The 13,588-nt window shown below is 47.5% G+C and overlaps 1 protein-coding gene across 2 annotated transcripts in view; it reads right to left on the reverse strand.

The window, feature by feature from the left end:
• Positions 1–2,905: 2,905 nt before the first annotated feature.
• USP36 (ubiquitin specific peptidase 36) overlaps positions 2,906–13,588 on the reverse strand; it is a 129,288-nt gene continuing 118,605 nt past the window's right edge. For both annotated transcript variants that reach the window (XM_029599143.1, XM_029599142.1), the window contains 5 exons: positions 12,397–12,596; positions 11,901–12,059; positions 5,289–5,404; positions 4,749–4,882; positions 2,906–4,504 (listed from right to left, as the gene is read on the reverse strand). In XM_029599143.1, the coding sequence (XP_029455003.1) occupies positions 4,754–4,882; positions 5,289–5,404; positions 11,901–12,059; positions 12,397–12,596 (604 nt within the window). In that variant the 3' untranslated portion in view covers positions 2,906–4,504; positions 4,749–4,753. The remainder of the gene's footprint in view (positions 4,505–4,748; positions 4,883–5,288; positions 5,405–11,900; positions 12,060–12,396; positions 12,597–13,588) is intronic.

Here is a 13,588-nt window from a genome sequence, read left to right on the forward strand (position 1 = left end):
TGCCTGGACAGAAACCAGTACAGGCTGCTTCTGGTCCTTGCTGAAAATGACAGAGGTTTGAGGTATCCTGCAGGTGAAGACTATCTGGATATAAGACTTTCCTGTAGAGGTATCATATGAGCCCTTGCCCAAAAGACTACTTTTATAGTTGCCGCTTTTGGTTCAAAAAGCTGCAAATACATCCAGGTTGTCGGGACTTGCATCTTCAGTATCACTCTGACCTGTTGCTGCAGCTTGTCTACAGTCTGCTCCGGTAGGAACACTTTGCCTATCATTGTGTTGATTCAAGCCCCAACTTGTCCTAATCTCTGTGAGGGCTGTAGGCAGCTTTTGGCTCTGTTCACTATCCAGTCTAAGCTTTCTAATACCCGTACTACCCTCTGAATTGCTTGGACTCCCTCTTGAAATGAAATGGCTCTTATAAGTCAGTCGTCTAGATATGGTGCATCTTCCTTGTGGAAAAATGCCTTGAAGCTGTTGCTAGTCCAAACGGTAGCGTTTTGAACTGGAAGTGGCAACGTCCCATTGCAAATCTCAGAAACCATTGATAGTTTTTCGCCTGATCAGAATTATGTAGGTAAGCTTCTGAAAGATTTGAGGAAACAAATTCCCCTTTGTGCATGCTTTTATTAGTCTTTAGTAATTCCATCCAAAAATGGGAATGTTCAGGTATCTGTTTACTCCTTCTGGATCCTCTATTGGTTGAAACATCCCTTCTTTCTTTGGAACAATAAAGCATATCTAGTATTTGCCTCTTCTTCACTCCTGTTGTGGTACTAGTACAACTGATTCCAACTGGAGCAGCCTGTTTACAGTCTTCCAGAACTCTCTCTTCTCTGTGCTCTTGAAAGAAGATCTGATGTAATCTTCACATATAAGTGCCTTCAGTTCTAAGGCATAGCCTTGACTTACTAACTCTAGTACCCACCAGTCATTCGTGATAGGAGTCCACTACTTGTAGAAATATTGCAGGCAGCCGCCCACCGGTGGAACCAAGGAGCGGCCCCTGTTATCGTTAAAGGGTCCTTTTACTTGAAGACACATCTCTGAATCTACTCTCACAGTTCCCTTATAAGCTGCCTCAAAAAGGGCTGCAACTGAATGGGAGATTTAGCCTTCTGTCCACCTGGCCTATATTGTCTGGCTTCACTCAGCAAGACTTTGGTCTGGAACCCTAAGTTGCGTCTATCTTCCAGCAGTCTCTGCGGCTTTGATTCTCAAAATTCTTTCACCATCCTAGTCAGCTCTTCTGCAAACAGGAGATTCCCCCTTAAAGGGTAGTCTGGTTAATTTGGCCTTGGATGCTGAATCTGCTGACCAGTTTCTTAGCCACAGCAGGTGCATAGAGATGGCCAATGTGGGCACCTGCTTGGAAGAAATTCTTATGAAATCAGATAGGGTGTCAGCCAAAAATTTTGTCCTCGATTCTAGGAGCATCTGATCCAGTCCTACTTCCTCCTGAGCTCTTGCTGCAACCTGTAAATCATTGCCCTTACCACTGCAAATTGCTGCTCGTATGGCCAGGCTAGCCAGATCAAAGGATCTCTTCATGGAAGCATCCAATTTACAATCCTGAGGGTTCTTTAATGCTAAGCCCCCTTCTAAGGGAATTGTAGTTCTTTCAGATAATGAGATTACTACAACATCTACTTGTGGTGTCTTAAAAAATGTATCTATTTTCTTTAGCAGGTACAGCCTTTCCATAGTTCTAAAATTCTTTAGAGCTAATTCTGGGGTTTCCCACTCTTAAGCTTTCATATCTCAAATGACGGAGTGCAGCACAAATTCTCTTGCTAGCTTTTTAATATCCATGAGAATTGGGTTTCCTTTGGGCATATGCTCCTTAGCCTGACCCTCCTCCAGCTGTAAAGCCTTGGAGACTTTTGCAATAAGGATGTTTATTTCTTGATATCTAAATAGCCTCACTATCAAGTCTTCCATTTGGAAATGCAATTCTCCCTCTAATACCTCCTCTTCCTCAGAATCCCCTCTGGGGGACCCTCTTTCTCTTGCAGACGAATCAGCTCCTGGTAATGAGGTGAAGCCCCCTCATCAGGTTCCCACTGTGGTCTTTTTGAAAAGGGATTCTCCTGTGCCCAGATCTCTGGGGCAGACTTTTCTCCTGCCTCTTCCATCTCCAAATAAACCTTGTGCATTTTCTTCATAAACTGCACTGGCAGGCTCTGTGATCCTTCTGAACTCGAAAACACCTGGCCTTCCTGCATGGGTTCCCTTATCGAGGGAGCCCTATGAATGCCTGCAGACCTTTGAAGAATCTGTCCTGCTCCCTTTCCTCCTCCAGGCTGTGCTGCAGTTTCTCCCCAATGCTTGGTGTCTGCCAGACCCCACACCACCCACATTTCTTCCCCTTCTCCATACCTGCTCCAGCGGAGGAAGTGAAGTATAGGCCGAGTCTGCCGCGATCCTGTTACCAGCCTTTGGTCAAGCGGCTAACCAGCTACCACTGTAACTAGGAAAATGCAGGAGCTAACTCCCAATTGCTGCAGGGACAGTGAAGAGTAGATATAGTCGGCTGTCGCCCCTACAGCAGATCCAGACTTCACCCAGGCCTACTCGGGAGGAACAAAACCCATTTCCTTGGGTGGTTAACTCTGAGGCCTTCTGATCTCTTCTTTTTTGCCAGACCATCCACCTATCTTCTGGAGGCAGAGGACTACTGATACCTTCTTTAACTAGGCCATATTATATTGAGAGAGGATGTAAAGGAAAAGATTTGGTCCTCTGCCTCCATCTGCTGGTAGGAGGGAGAATCCTAATGGTCTGGATTTGGTCTGCAGGACATTAAGGAAGAAAGATTAATAATAATGTAGGAAAGCAGATCAAAGAGTTCATCTCTTATAGGAAGTAGCAGAATGAACAGTTTTCAGAAAAATTAACACAGAGATCACAAAGTGAAGTCCTTTACTGCACCATGCTCTAGGTGTTCCCAGATACAAATCTGTACAGTGTAGCCTCTATACATACATTTATAGATTGAAAAACTGTCAAAAGGAACTTGCCCATAACAGGCACATCTCTAGTAATTTACTTACAGTGAAGGCTCTATCCCCCCCTCCTCCTCCCCCAGCATATCTCTCACAGTGCAAAAATGCACACCAATATGCCAGTACCAGCTATGGCGGGAGAGGTGGGCAGGTTTCCCTCAGAGTTGAAACTCTCATTTATAAGTCAGTTTGATAACTTATCAAAGATTTGATTATAGTACACATTATATTTTTATGAAATGACTACAGATTATTAAGTCTCTCAATCTTCTCCCCACCAAGGACTCATGCAATGGTCTGGAAGAGAAGACGGTTACTTCTGGCTTAATTTTGACACAGTGGTCTCTTGAGATAAGGTGGCGAGGATGGAAGACAGCCAGGGGCAGAGGTAAAGATGGGGGAGAGAACAGTTTCTGTGCCTCAACAGTGAAAGAAATTTCTAATTACAGAATTTCTGGGCTAGGGAAGATCTGAAAAAAAAAGGGTCTGAAGAGGCAGCACATTAAGTGCACCACCACCACCCTTCCTCTGTAAGTACAAGGAGTTATGTGCAATTAAGATTTCATCCAACACACCTATTTCCAAAAGCTCTTTTCCAGTTAGCTAGAGGAGATTATGTTATTAACTCACACTTACAAACTTTGCACTCTTACAAGCCTTTTAGGGAGAAAGATGGAAGTGAGCAACAAAACTGCACCTTGACATAAAATTGCACACACACCCATCTCTGCTGACACACTTTTCCCAGCACTAGGGCTAACGCATGAAGGATCAAGTGGGAAGCTGGTCCTTGGGTTTGAGACCTGTTTATAGGCCAGCAGGTGAGGGGTCAAACTAACAAAAATAAAGTCCTGCCTTGATCCCTGTAGTTTATTCAATTTATGGCTCAACTTTCTAAACTTGCTGAGCAGCGAGAGAACAGATGAAACATGAATTACAACTCATAAAGGACCTAAAACAGGAAAGAAGCTCCTGTATGGATAGTGCAAAATGCATATCAGGAAGGTGAGTGCAGCTGGGTGTGGTAGAACATGTCAGTCAGTCATTGGCCCCTCTGCTATAGCACGTGCATTTGTGCAGCCCAGGGCTGCAAGAGCAATGAGGCTTCAGTCCTATAAAAGTGACACTTCCATCAGTAAGCATCTAAACTCTGCACGAAAAGGCCAAAAATTCCTGATCTCAGATGCCTTTGCAAGGGCAAATGTGATGAGTCACTTATGTGAGGGCAAAGATGATGGCCCTTACTCTGTGCTTTTCTGCAACAGTTCACGGCTCCCATCACATCCATACCCTGCAGAGTACAGACATGTCACCAGCAGTCAGGAACAGGCTGACAGCCAGGGTACTGCTTCTACCATTTCTTGCCATCTGATTCGGGTGAAGTTTGTCTTTTGCCTGTTCCTGGCTGCACAAATCCACTGTTTACAAACGTCAGCTTCAGTGCTTCCCTGCAGCACCTACACAAACAGGATCCTGGTAGACTGCAGACTTAGCTGAACCTGAAACAGAAATTGCAAGTCTGATCAGCCTCTGCTATTTACACCATACATTCCTAACCTAGATAAATGAACATTGTTGACAGAGGAAAATCAGGAAAACCAAAGGATCAACAAGTCTCATCTCCAAGAGCAGCTGCAGTATTACACAGTCCAATAACTAATGGCAGGAACCACACTGAGCCAAGCATCACCATTTAAAGCTCTTTATTAATATTTCTTCAGTACTGAATAACGTCACACTCACCAGTTTCAGAACCTGTACCCAATGCCAGTGAACTTTCCTAGGTGGGTCAAAGACCAGAAGTTGCGTCTGTTTTGCAGTTTCTGAAAAGCATTAGAGTTTCTCCTTTTATCCCTCTTGAATTTTGTTTTCTTTACCTAAAATAAGATCACAACACAAGAGAGAAAAAATCTTAATGGTATGGTAAAAGCCTGTTTACAATAAAAAAGTGCCTTATAATCAGTGAGGCCACAGCCTTCTCTCACGTCTCTCTGAAACATGAGTTCACGCCTCAGCCAGTACACACAATATATGTAACACTCTTGTCACAACACCTTTATAAGGAAAGCAATACCTGTTCTGAACATGCTTCTTCACACCTGGAGGATGTATCAATAGGGGCTTAATTTCATAGCAATCCACGGAAGATTAGTGAGACATGAAGAAACCTTACTACAGGGTCTTCCACAAGACATTGTTTTCTGTGTGCAGATATCACGCTCTCCAGTTCTGAGATGCTGATCTATGAATGCTTTAAGTATAATCCTGCAGCACTGTACTTACCTTCCCACTGTCAAATTCCTCATCCCACTCATCTATCACCATTTCGTTTTGAGCACTTTCACTGTCTTTGATTGCATCCTGGCTAACCGCAGACACATCACCGTCCCAGGTAAGGACTGTAAGGCAGAACAAAAAGAAGAATTAGCACAGAACTCACTACAGGGAGGCATACAGTGCTAGCACTACCACTCTCAGCAATGTCACAGAACTCTGTTCGAAGGCACCCACTTCTGTAAATACAATTCCTGCTATCCCAGTACGGAAGAAGAAAATTACTTCCTTACCTGCTAATTTTCATTCCTGTAGTACCAAGGATCAGTCCAGACAATGGGTTATATGTCCCCAGTCCAGCAGATGGAGTCAGACAAAGCTTAGGAGGGTGCTGACATATCAACCAGTGCACCCTCCCTAGATCCTCAGTATAGAGAATATCAAATCCAGAATAACAAACTAGAAAAGATTGGATCAAGTGTATTTGAAAGTAGATCAAATGATACTAACAATTGCAACTTGCAAAGAGAACTGTCGAACAGCCTTGAGGAACGGAGGCAAAAGACCAACAGAAAACCAAAAATAGCAGTGTAATGGCAGATCGAGCAGGCGAACCCCAGTAACCCAGCAGTAACCGGGAGGGCGTCTAGACTGATCTTTGATACTACAGGAACGAAAATTAGCAGGTAAGGAAGTAATTTTCTGTACGTACCAGGATCAGTCCAGACAGTGGGATGTACCAAAGCTTCCCTAAATCGGGTGGGCCCCTGAAAGCCCTGCTCGAATGACCCGGTCGCCAAAGTATCCGGAGGTTGGCGACTGTAGATGCAGACGGTAATGTCTTGCGAAGGTAAGCAGTGTCTTCCAAGTCGCAGCCCGACAAATTTCCTGAGATGAGACGGACTGGGATTCCGCCCAGGAGGTTGCCTGTGAATGGGCCTTGACCCCTACTGGAGGAGTCCGACCCGCACCGACATATGCGGTCACTATTGCTTTCTTGAGCCATCTCGCGATCGTGGTCTTTGTGGTCTGCAACCCTTTTCGTGGCCCCGACCAGACGACGAACAAGCGGTCGGAAGTCCTGAATTCGTTAGTAACTTCCAAGTATCGGATTAGGCTGTGCTTGACGTCCAAATGTCGTAGAGATCTTGGCTCGCCAGCTGCGAAGGACAGGAGCTCTATCGTCTGATTCACATGGAAAGTTGAGACAACCTTGGGAAGGAAGGAAGGCACTGTACGTAAGGATACCCCTGTGTCCGTAAAATGGAGGAATGGTTCCCTGCACGAGAGTGCTTGGAGTTCCGAGATGTGGCGTGCGGAGCTAATGACAACCAGGAAGACTGTCTTCAGGGTGAGGTCCTAGATGGTGGTGTGGCGAAGGGGCTCGAAAGGAGGACCTGCGAGAATCCCGAGGACCAGGTTAAGACTCCAAGAGGGGCAAGGGTCCCGGACCAGAGGCCGTAGATGCTTCGCCCCCTTGAGGAAACGGGTGAAATCGAATGAGACAAGAGAGAAGGGTGATCGGTTGACTGAATGAACGAACCTAACGCGGAAACTTGTATTCGCAGAGAATTGTAGGCGAGTCCTTTGTCCAGGCCGTCCTGTAGGAATGTGAGGACCTGGGGTATTGAAACCCTGCTGGTATGAGAGACGTGGTCAGTGCAACATGACTCGAAGACCTTTCAGACCCTCACGTAGGCGACCGAAGTGGAGGTCCTCCTAGCCTGTAGAAGGGTCGAGACTACCCGCGTCAGGGTAACCTTTGCACTGGAGCCGCCTCCTTTCAAAAGCCAGGCCGCAAGACAGAAGTGTTCTGCCTGGTCGAAAAATACTGGCCCTTGATGGAGTAGACGAGGAAGATGTCCGAGGCGCAGCGGGCCATTCTCTGCAAGGTTGAGCAAGTCCACAAACCACGGTCGTCGCGGCCACTCTGGGGCTACCAGGATGTCGGGCCCCCGATGTATCTCTAGTCTTCGTAGCACCTTGCCCACTAGAGGCCAGGGCGGGAATACGTAGAGGAGGAGATAACCCGGCCAGGGGAGGAACAGTGCGTCTACACCCTCCGCCCCGTGTTCCCGCCTGCGACTGAAGAATCGTGGCGCCTTCGCATTCTGAGGCGTCGCCATGAGGTCCAGGCAAGTTATCCCCCCCAGCGACTGATGAGGAGCTGCATCGCCTCATCAGAGAGAGACCTGTAGTCCACGGCGCGCTGGAGCGTGCGAAAAAGCTTTATCCTGCGGCATGGAGGTGTCCTCCCCACCAGGGAGGCACCTTTCACAAAGACCCTCGTGTGACCCTTACGACCCCGGGCCGCTGCACGCCGAACAGCGGGACAGTGGCATGCTCTGGGGCGACCGGGGCGGGGGAAGAGGAGGGAAGAGAGCCGCTCGGAGCCGACAACCGAAGAGCGCCGCGGGGAGCAGGAATGACGCCTCCGCTGTACCCTTATCCCCGGTAAGTGACAGCAGAGGAATGTGCCTCTCTGCTGAGGCGGCCCCGGGGAATGCGCGGCGAGGGGGGGGGGGGAGCGGCTGGCACCGCCAGCATCCACCGCCCTAACAGCAAAGAGGCTAGAACCTGTAGGAGGAAACAGGAGAAAAATAACAGAAAAGCCCGAAGGAGCCACTTACCCCACCGAAGGAGGGATGGGGGAAGGGAAGGTTCCCACACAGCACTGCTTGCAAGAGATGAGAAAACTCCCACACAGAGCTTCTAACTTTCTTAAAACTTTTTTTTTTTTTAAACCAAACTTGATCCAACCTTGAGAACAGAAGCAGAAAAAAAAATAGAACTGTGGAGAAAAGTCCACCAAACAGGGGAAGCACACGGTTCCCCTACTCCTATCTGCTGGAGTCAGAAAGATACTGAGGATCTAGGGAGGGTGCACTGGTTGATATGTCAGCACCCTCCGAAGCTTTGTCTGACTCCATCTGCTGGATTGGGGACATAACCCACCGTCTGGACTGATCCTGGTACGTACAGTGCCACGTGCAGTCCCTCACAGTATTGACCTATACCCAAGCCCAACTATAGAGTAACTCCTCCTCAACTCAACAACCTCCTAAATGAGGGCGAACACTAAACCCAAAAGTTGGAGCCCCCCAAACAGAAAAACACCACAAGGGGCTAATCACAACCTGGCAAACTTCTTTAGGTTCTGTGTATATACATTGACAGTTCTTTCCAGTAAGCATGCCAGAACATGGACTTGCCATAACTGTCTTGAGAAAATTTAAGGGGGTGGGTCTCTGGACTGATCTGTGGTCCTTTAGGAACAAAAATTAGCAGGTAACAAAATTTTCCTTTCCTGTTCATACTCTAGACCAGTCTAGACAAGTGGGATGTACCAAAGCACCCCAACACTGGGCGGGTCTGCAAAAGAACCCCCCCCGCAACACATTTTCGCCAAAGGTCTGCTCTCCTGGAGCCTGAACATCTAAATGGTAACAGCAAGAAAAAGTGTGACAAGAAGACCATGTCACTACTCTACAAATCTCCTGCGGCAACACTAACTGACACTTGGCACACAATGCTGCCTGTACTCTAGTAGAGTGCACACGCAACCCCTCTGGAATTCTTCTCACCTTACAAAGGTAGGCCGAAACAATAGCTTCCTTCAGCTAATGCATTATTGTGCCCTTGGAGGCCTTGCATCCATTTCTGGCATCTCCAAATACAAACGATCCGACTGCCGAAAACTGTTTGTGACCTTTGACTCCAGCGACTCAGCAGATCAATTTGGGAAGACAGGAGCTCCACATTGATTCAGGTGAAACAAAGATATCACCTTAGATAGGAACTAAGGTATCGTACACAAAGACACCCCCCTCGTCCAAAATCTTCAAAATTGGTTCCCCTACAGGTCAAAGCCTTCAGCTCAGAGATCCTTCTGAACGAAAAAATTGCGACCAAAAATACCACTTTCAGCATGAGGTCCTTTAACGATGCCTTCCTCAATAGCTCAAAATGGAGACCCACAAAGCACCCGCAAGACCAAGTTTAAACTCCATGCTGGACCCAATCTATGCACTGGCAGCCGCAGATGCATGACCCCCCTTCAAAAACCTCACAACATCCGGACATGAAGCCAACCACCTTTTTCAGGGAGTATACCTCTGAGACCCCCCAAGGCTGCCACCTGAATCTGCCAGGAATTAAAAACTAAGTCCTTGAAAATCACAGGCTCAAAGTATCCTTTTTGTCGCACATGCTTGCTCTCAAAAGTCAAGTTGTGAGACAAAAGTTATCTGCCCCATCTGAAAAAAATAGAACCTTGCCTTAACCACCCCTGCAAATGAGCCAATCTCAGGGACCCATAAATTGCATGCTGAACCAGATCTTCGAACCATGGATGATGCAGCCTTTCCAGTAGCACCTGGCCTAGATGCCTCTCGATGTGCCTAAACACGCGACCTATTAACGGTCACGGAGGGAACACATATAGCAGGATCTTTGTCGGCCATGGAAGAACCAGAGTATCTATGCCCTCCATCTGCAGCTGAAGGAACTTGCTTCCTTGACGTTGCTCCTTGAGTTCATCAGATCCAGATGGAGACTGCCTCAACGAGACTGGATAAGGCCAAAGACCTCCTTTGACAGCTCCCATTCTCCCGGGTCCAAACTGTTACCTGCTGAGATAGTCTGCTTGCACATTTGTCCACGTCTGCAACACGTGAAGTGGCTATCCGCTGCAAATGTCGCTACGCCCAGGCAAAAAGGTCCTGGGCACCTTGGGCAACTGCGCAACTCTTCGTTCCTGCTTGCCGATTGATGTAGGTCACAGTTGTCACATTGTCTGAAAACACTCTGACCATTTGATCCTGGACTTGTGATTGATAGACCAGGATGCTTCCACTGGTGACCACAGTCCTTGCGCCAGACATTCCTGACAGATCGCCTCCCAACCCTTGAGGTTGGCATCTGTGATCCCTATAACCCAGTCCAGAATCTCCAGGCCCATCCCTTTCTTTAAACTGGGCCAACACAGGAGACTGGACCTGGAAGTTCTCTACAACGGTAAAGATAGATGAAATTCTTCTGACAATGGATTCCAGCGAGAGAGCAACGCCTCCTGTAGAGGGAGCATGTGGGCAAAAGCCCATGGCACCAAATTCAATGTAGATGCCATCAAGCCCAGGTCCTGAAGAAAACCCAAGCCCTGGGGCACTGGCAACCGCAAAACCACACTACCTGGGAGTGTAACTTCCGAATCCTCTCCAAGGTGAGAAAACTCTGCCGAGCTGAGTATCGAACTTTGCCCCCAAGTATTCCAACACCTGGGAAGGACTCAGGTGAGTCTTCACCTAATTCACCACCCAGCTCAAGGACCACAACATATCCACTGTGTGCAAAGACTGCCAGCATACTTTCTCCAATTTCCCTCGGATAAGCCAGTCATCTAGATAAGTATGAACTAAGATCCCCTTCCTGCGGAGAGCTGCTGCCACTACCACCAACTTTGTGAACATGCGAGGTGCAGTCACCAAACCAAAGGGAGGGCCTGAAACTGTAAAAATTACCCCAGAACCATAACACAAAAACTTTGATGTTCTTCCCGAATGGGTATGTGCAGATAGGCTTCTGTCAGGTCCAGCAAGGCCCGAAAAACTCCATAAGACAAACTGCTGCTATCACCATCCGCAATGTTTCCATATGGAAAAACAGGGAACTCACAGTATCACATTTCACCGTTTGCAGATTGAGGGTGAGACGAAAGGCTCCTTCCTTTTTTGGCACAACATAGTAAATAGAGTATGTCCCGTGACTGCACTCCCTGGCTGCTACCGTTACTATCATGCTAGCAACTGAACACGACAACATGTCCTGAATCACCACTTGCTTGCCTCAAACACTGCAATGAGATACCACAAAAACTTCCGTGATGGGGTGAAAAAATTCTAAAGCATAGCCATCCTTTATTACCTATAGGACCCACTGGTCAGAGGTAATCCTGGTCCACTCTTCGTAAAACTGTGATAGACTGTCTTCCACCGCCATCTCGAGACAGTAGATCAGCTTGGCTTCATTGTGAAATCTTACCGCCACTGGCTCCCTGGTCGGAGCCCTCTCAGGGAAATCTACAGGTGCCTCAAAAGGACAGCAGCCACAGCAAAGGAAGAAATTCAAGCAAAAAAAGGAATACTTTCCTGCTGCTGGCAACACCTCTGGGAAGGAGCCTTCAGGGGATAAGAGGGGACCAGGACCCCTGGTTGTCAGACCCCTGGATCTGTTGCAGGCTAGAGCTGATCAGGGATTACCAACCTCCTGCTTGCCCGGCTCATCCTAAGGGATGGCCCATGAAAGAACCTAACACCTCAGGGAGCGATTTCTAACTTCTCTTCTTCTGTCCCTTTTTTCTTTTTTAACTGCAAGTTTGTACCTCTACCATCTGCTGGAGACACAGAAATACTGAGGGACTGCAGGTGGCATTCTTGGTTATGTAGCAGTGCCTCAAAGTTTTTAGTTCTCTGCCTTCATCTGCTGGTAGGGAGGCAAAACCTACTTCTCTGGACTTATCTGGGGTACGAACAAGAATAGGCTTTCAGAAACGATGGGTTTATCCATTCTAACCCTTGTACACTGAGGGTATGCTGCACAGCATAACTGACAGAACTAATTTACCTTCTGTCCCATATGCTTTATCCATGCAGTGTTTCAGTAGTTCCTGTACCACACTCGATTCTTTCTTGCCATCCCAGGCCAGACTGGGAGTTGGGAACTTTGGATTCTCAACACGTTTGTAGCCATCTTGCACCTGGCTGTCCCACACAAACACTGTTGCTGAAAGCAAGAATTAGAAAAAGCAGTAACAAGCACTTTGTTATTTATCTCTGCTACAACTACTGCAATTTCAAGTCCAAGATTAGAAGTAGACACAGCCATTCTAAAAAGTCATATGCCAGGAAGTGAAGAAATGATACAGAACATGCAGGCTTAATAACAGCAACCTGTGAAGGATGGTAGTCCCTGGATCTCCTGTCCCATGAAGGTGGTGTGCTCTCTGCTTGGCCAGATGAAGGGGACAACCAAGATAGCAGTGCCAGAGCACCCTTCTCACTAGGCAGGCACGCTCTCCCCAAGGCCCTGCTCTGCGCCAGGCTGTGGTAGCTGACAGTACCTGGGCTCCTGTCCCATGAAGGCGGCATGCTCTCTGCCTGGTCAGAGGGGCTGTCGGCATTTTCCTTCCACCTGCGTTTTTTCTGCTCTCTCTCTTTGGCTTCCGACTCCTTGTCCCAGTGCTGCTTTTTCTTGTTCCTCCTGTGCTCAGGAGCACAGGCTGCTCTCACTTCTCTCAGTGGCTTCTCTTTTGCTAAGCAGCTATTAAAACAATAATTAAAAACATCAGAATAAGCACATCATCCCTTACAGACACAGATGTATGATTGAAAAAAAAAAGTCTCAATGGTTAATCCTTTTCTCTATTGTTGATGAAGTAGGAGAAGGAACATAAGATGACTAGCTGACACCCAATGAAATTCACTGGTCAACATTTTTAGCTCCCCCACCCCCCAGCCCAACCTGATCACCTCCATCCCATGACAGGCCTCCCCCACTCCCCAGCCCAACCTGATCACCTCCATCCCATGACAGGCCCCATTCTGCCCCCTCCCTACTCTAGGCAATAAGGATCCACCAGCACAGCTACTGCCTTTGCTTATGTCTAGCCACCAGGAGTCCCCCCCTTCCATCCGGGTCACAAGTCCTGCTACCTGTGGTTTCCACTTCAGTGTGGCTTTGCAAAGTGCATGTGCACTCTGGACTGCACCCAGAACCCCTCATGACTAACCACCACAGCACCACTAGTGTGGTTCCAGACAGCCTTAAGCATAAAAAGAAATATTAATATATAAATTTATAGACCTAGAAAAGAAGGATCAGAAGAGGCAAAAGGGTTTGTAAATAACTATCAGTTTCAGATTTCTAGCTTGAGATGAAAACAAGCCACTTAAGTTAATAGAATAAGTAGAGATTTTAGGACACTATACTTTCAATCAACGTTGGCCATTCCTCTTCATCCAGGCAGGCCAGTCCACACAAGTGGTTATGCACTCCAACACTTGGAGACGGAGATCAACTGACTCGCTGATGTCACGCTCATATAGCACAGCACAGACAGCCTGCCAGTATTCTCTGTCTCCAGCAGATGGTGGACAAGCTTCCTGGTCTGGAAGCTAAGGCATGGTTAGGCCAGACAAACAAGGAGAAATCTGGTGGACAGCTCCTGAGGTGATAGATGTTTTCTCTCTCCCTTAGTTGAGCCTGGCCCTGATCTGACAACTAAGCCACAGAGTTTGGCAGTTTCTGAGACG

Source organism: Rhinatrema bivittatum, chromosome 4 (assembly GCF_901001135.1).
Source record: "Rhinatrema bivittatum chromosome 4, aRhiBiv1.1, whole genome shotgun sequence".
Taxonomy (NCBI): domain Eukaryota; kingdom Metazoa; phylum Chordata; class Amphibia; order Gymnophiona; family Rhinatrematidae; genus Rhinatrema; species Rhinatrema bivittatum.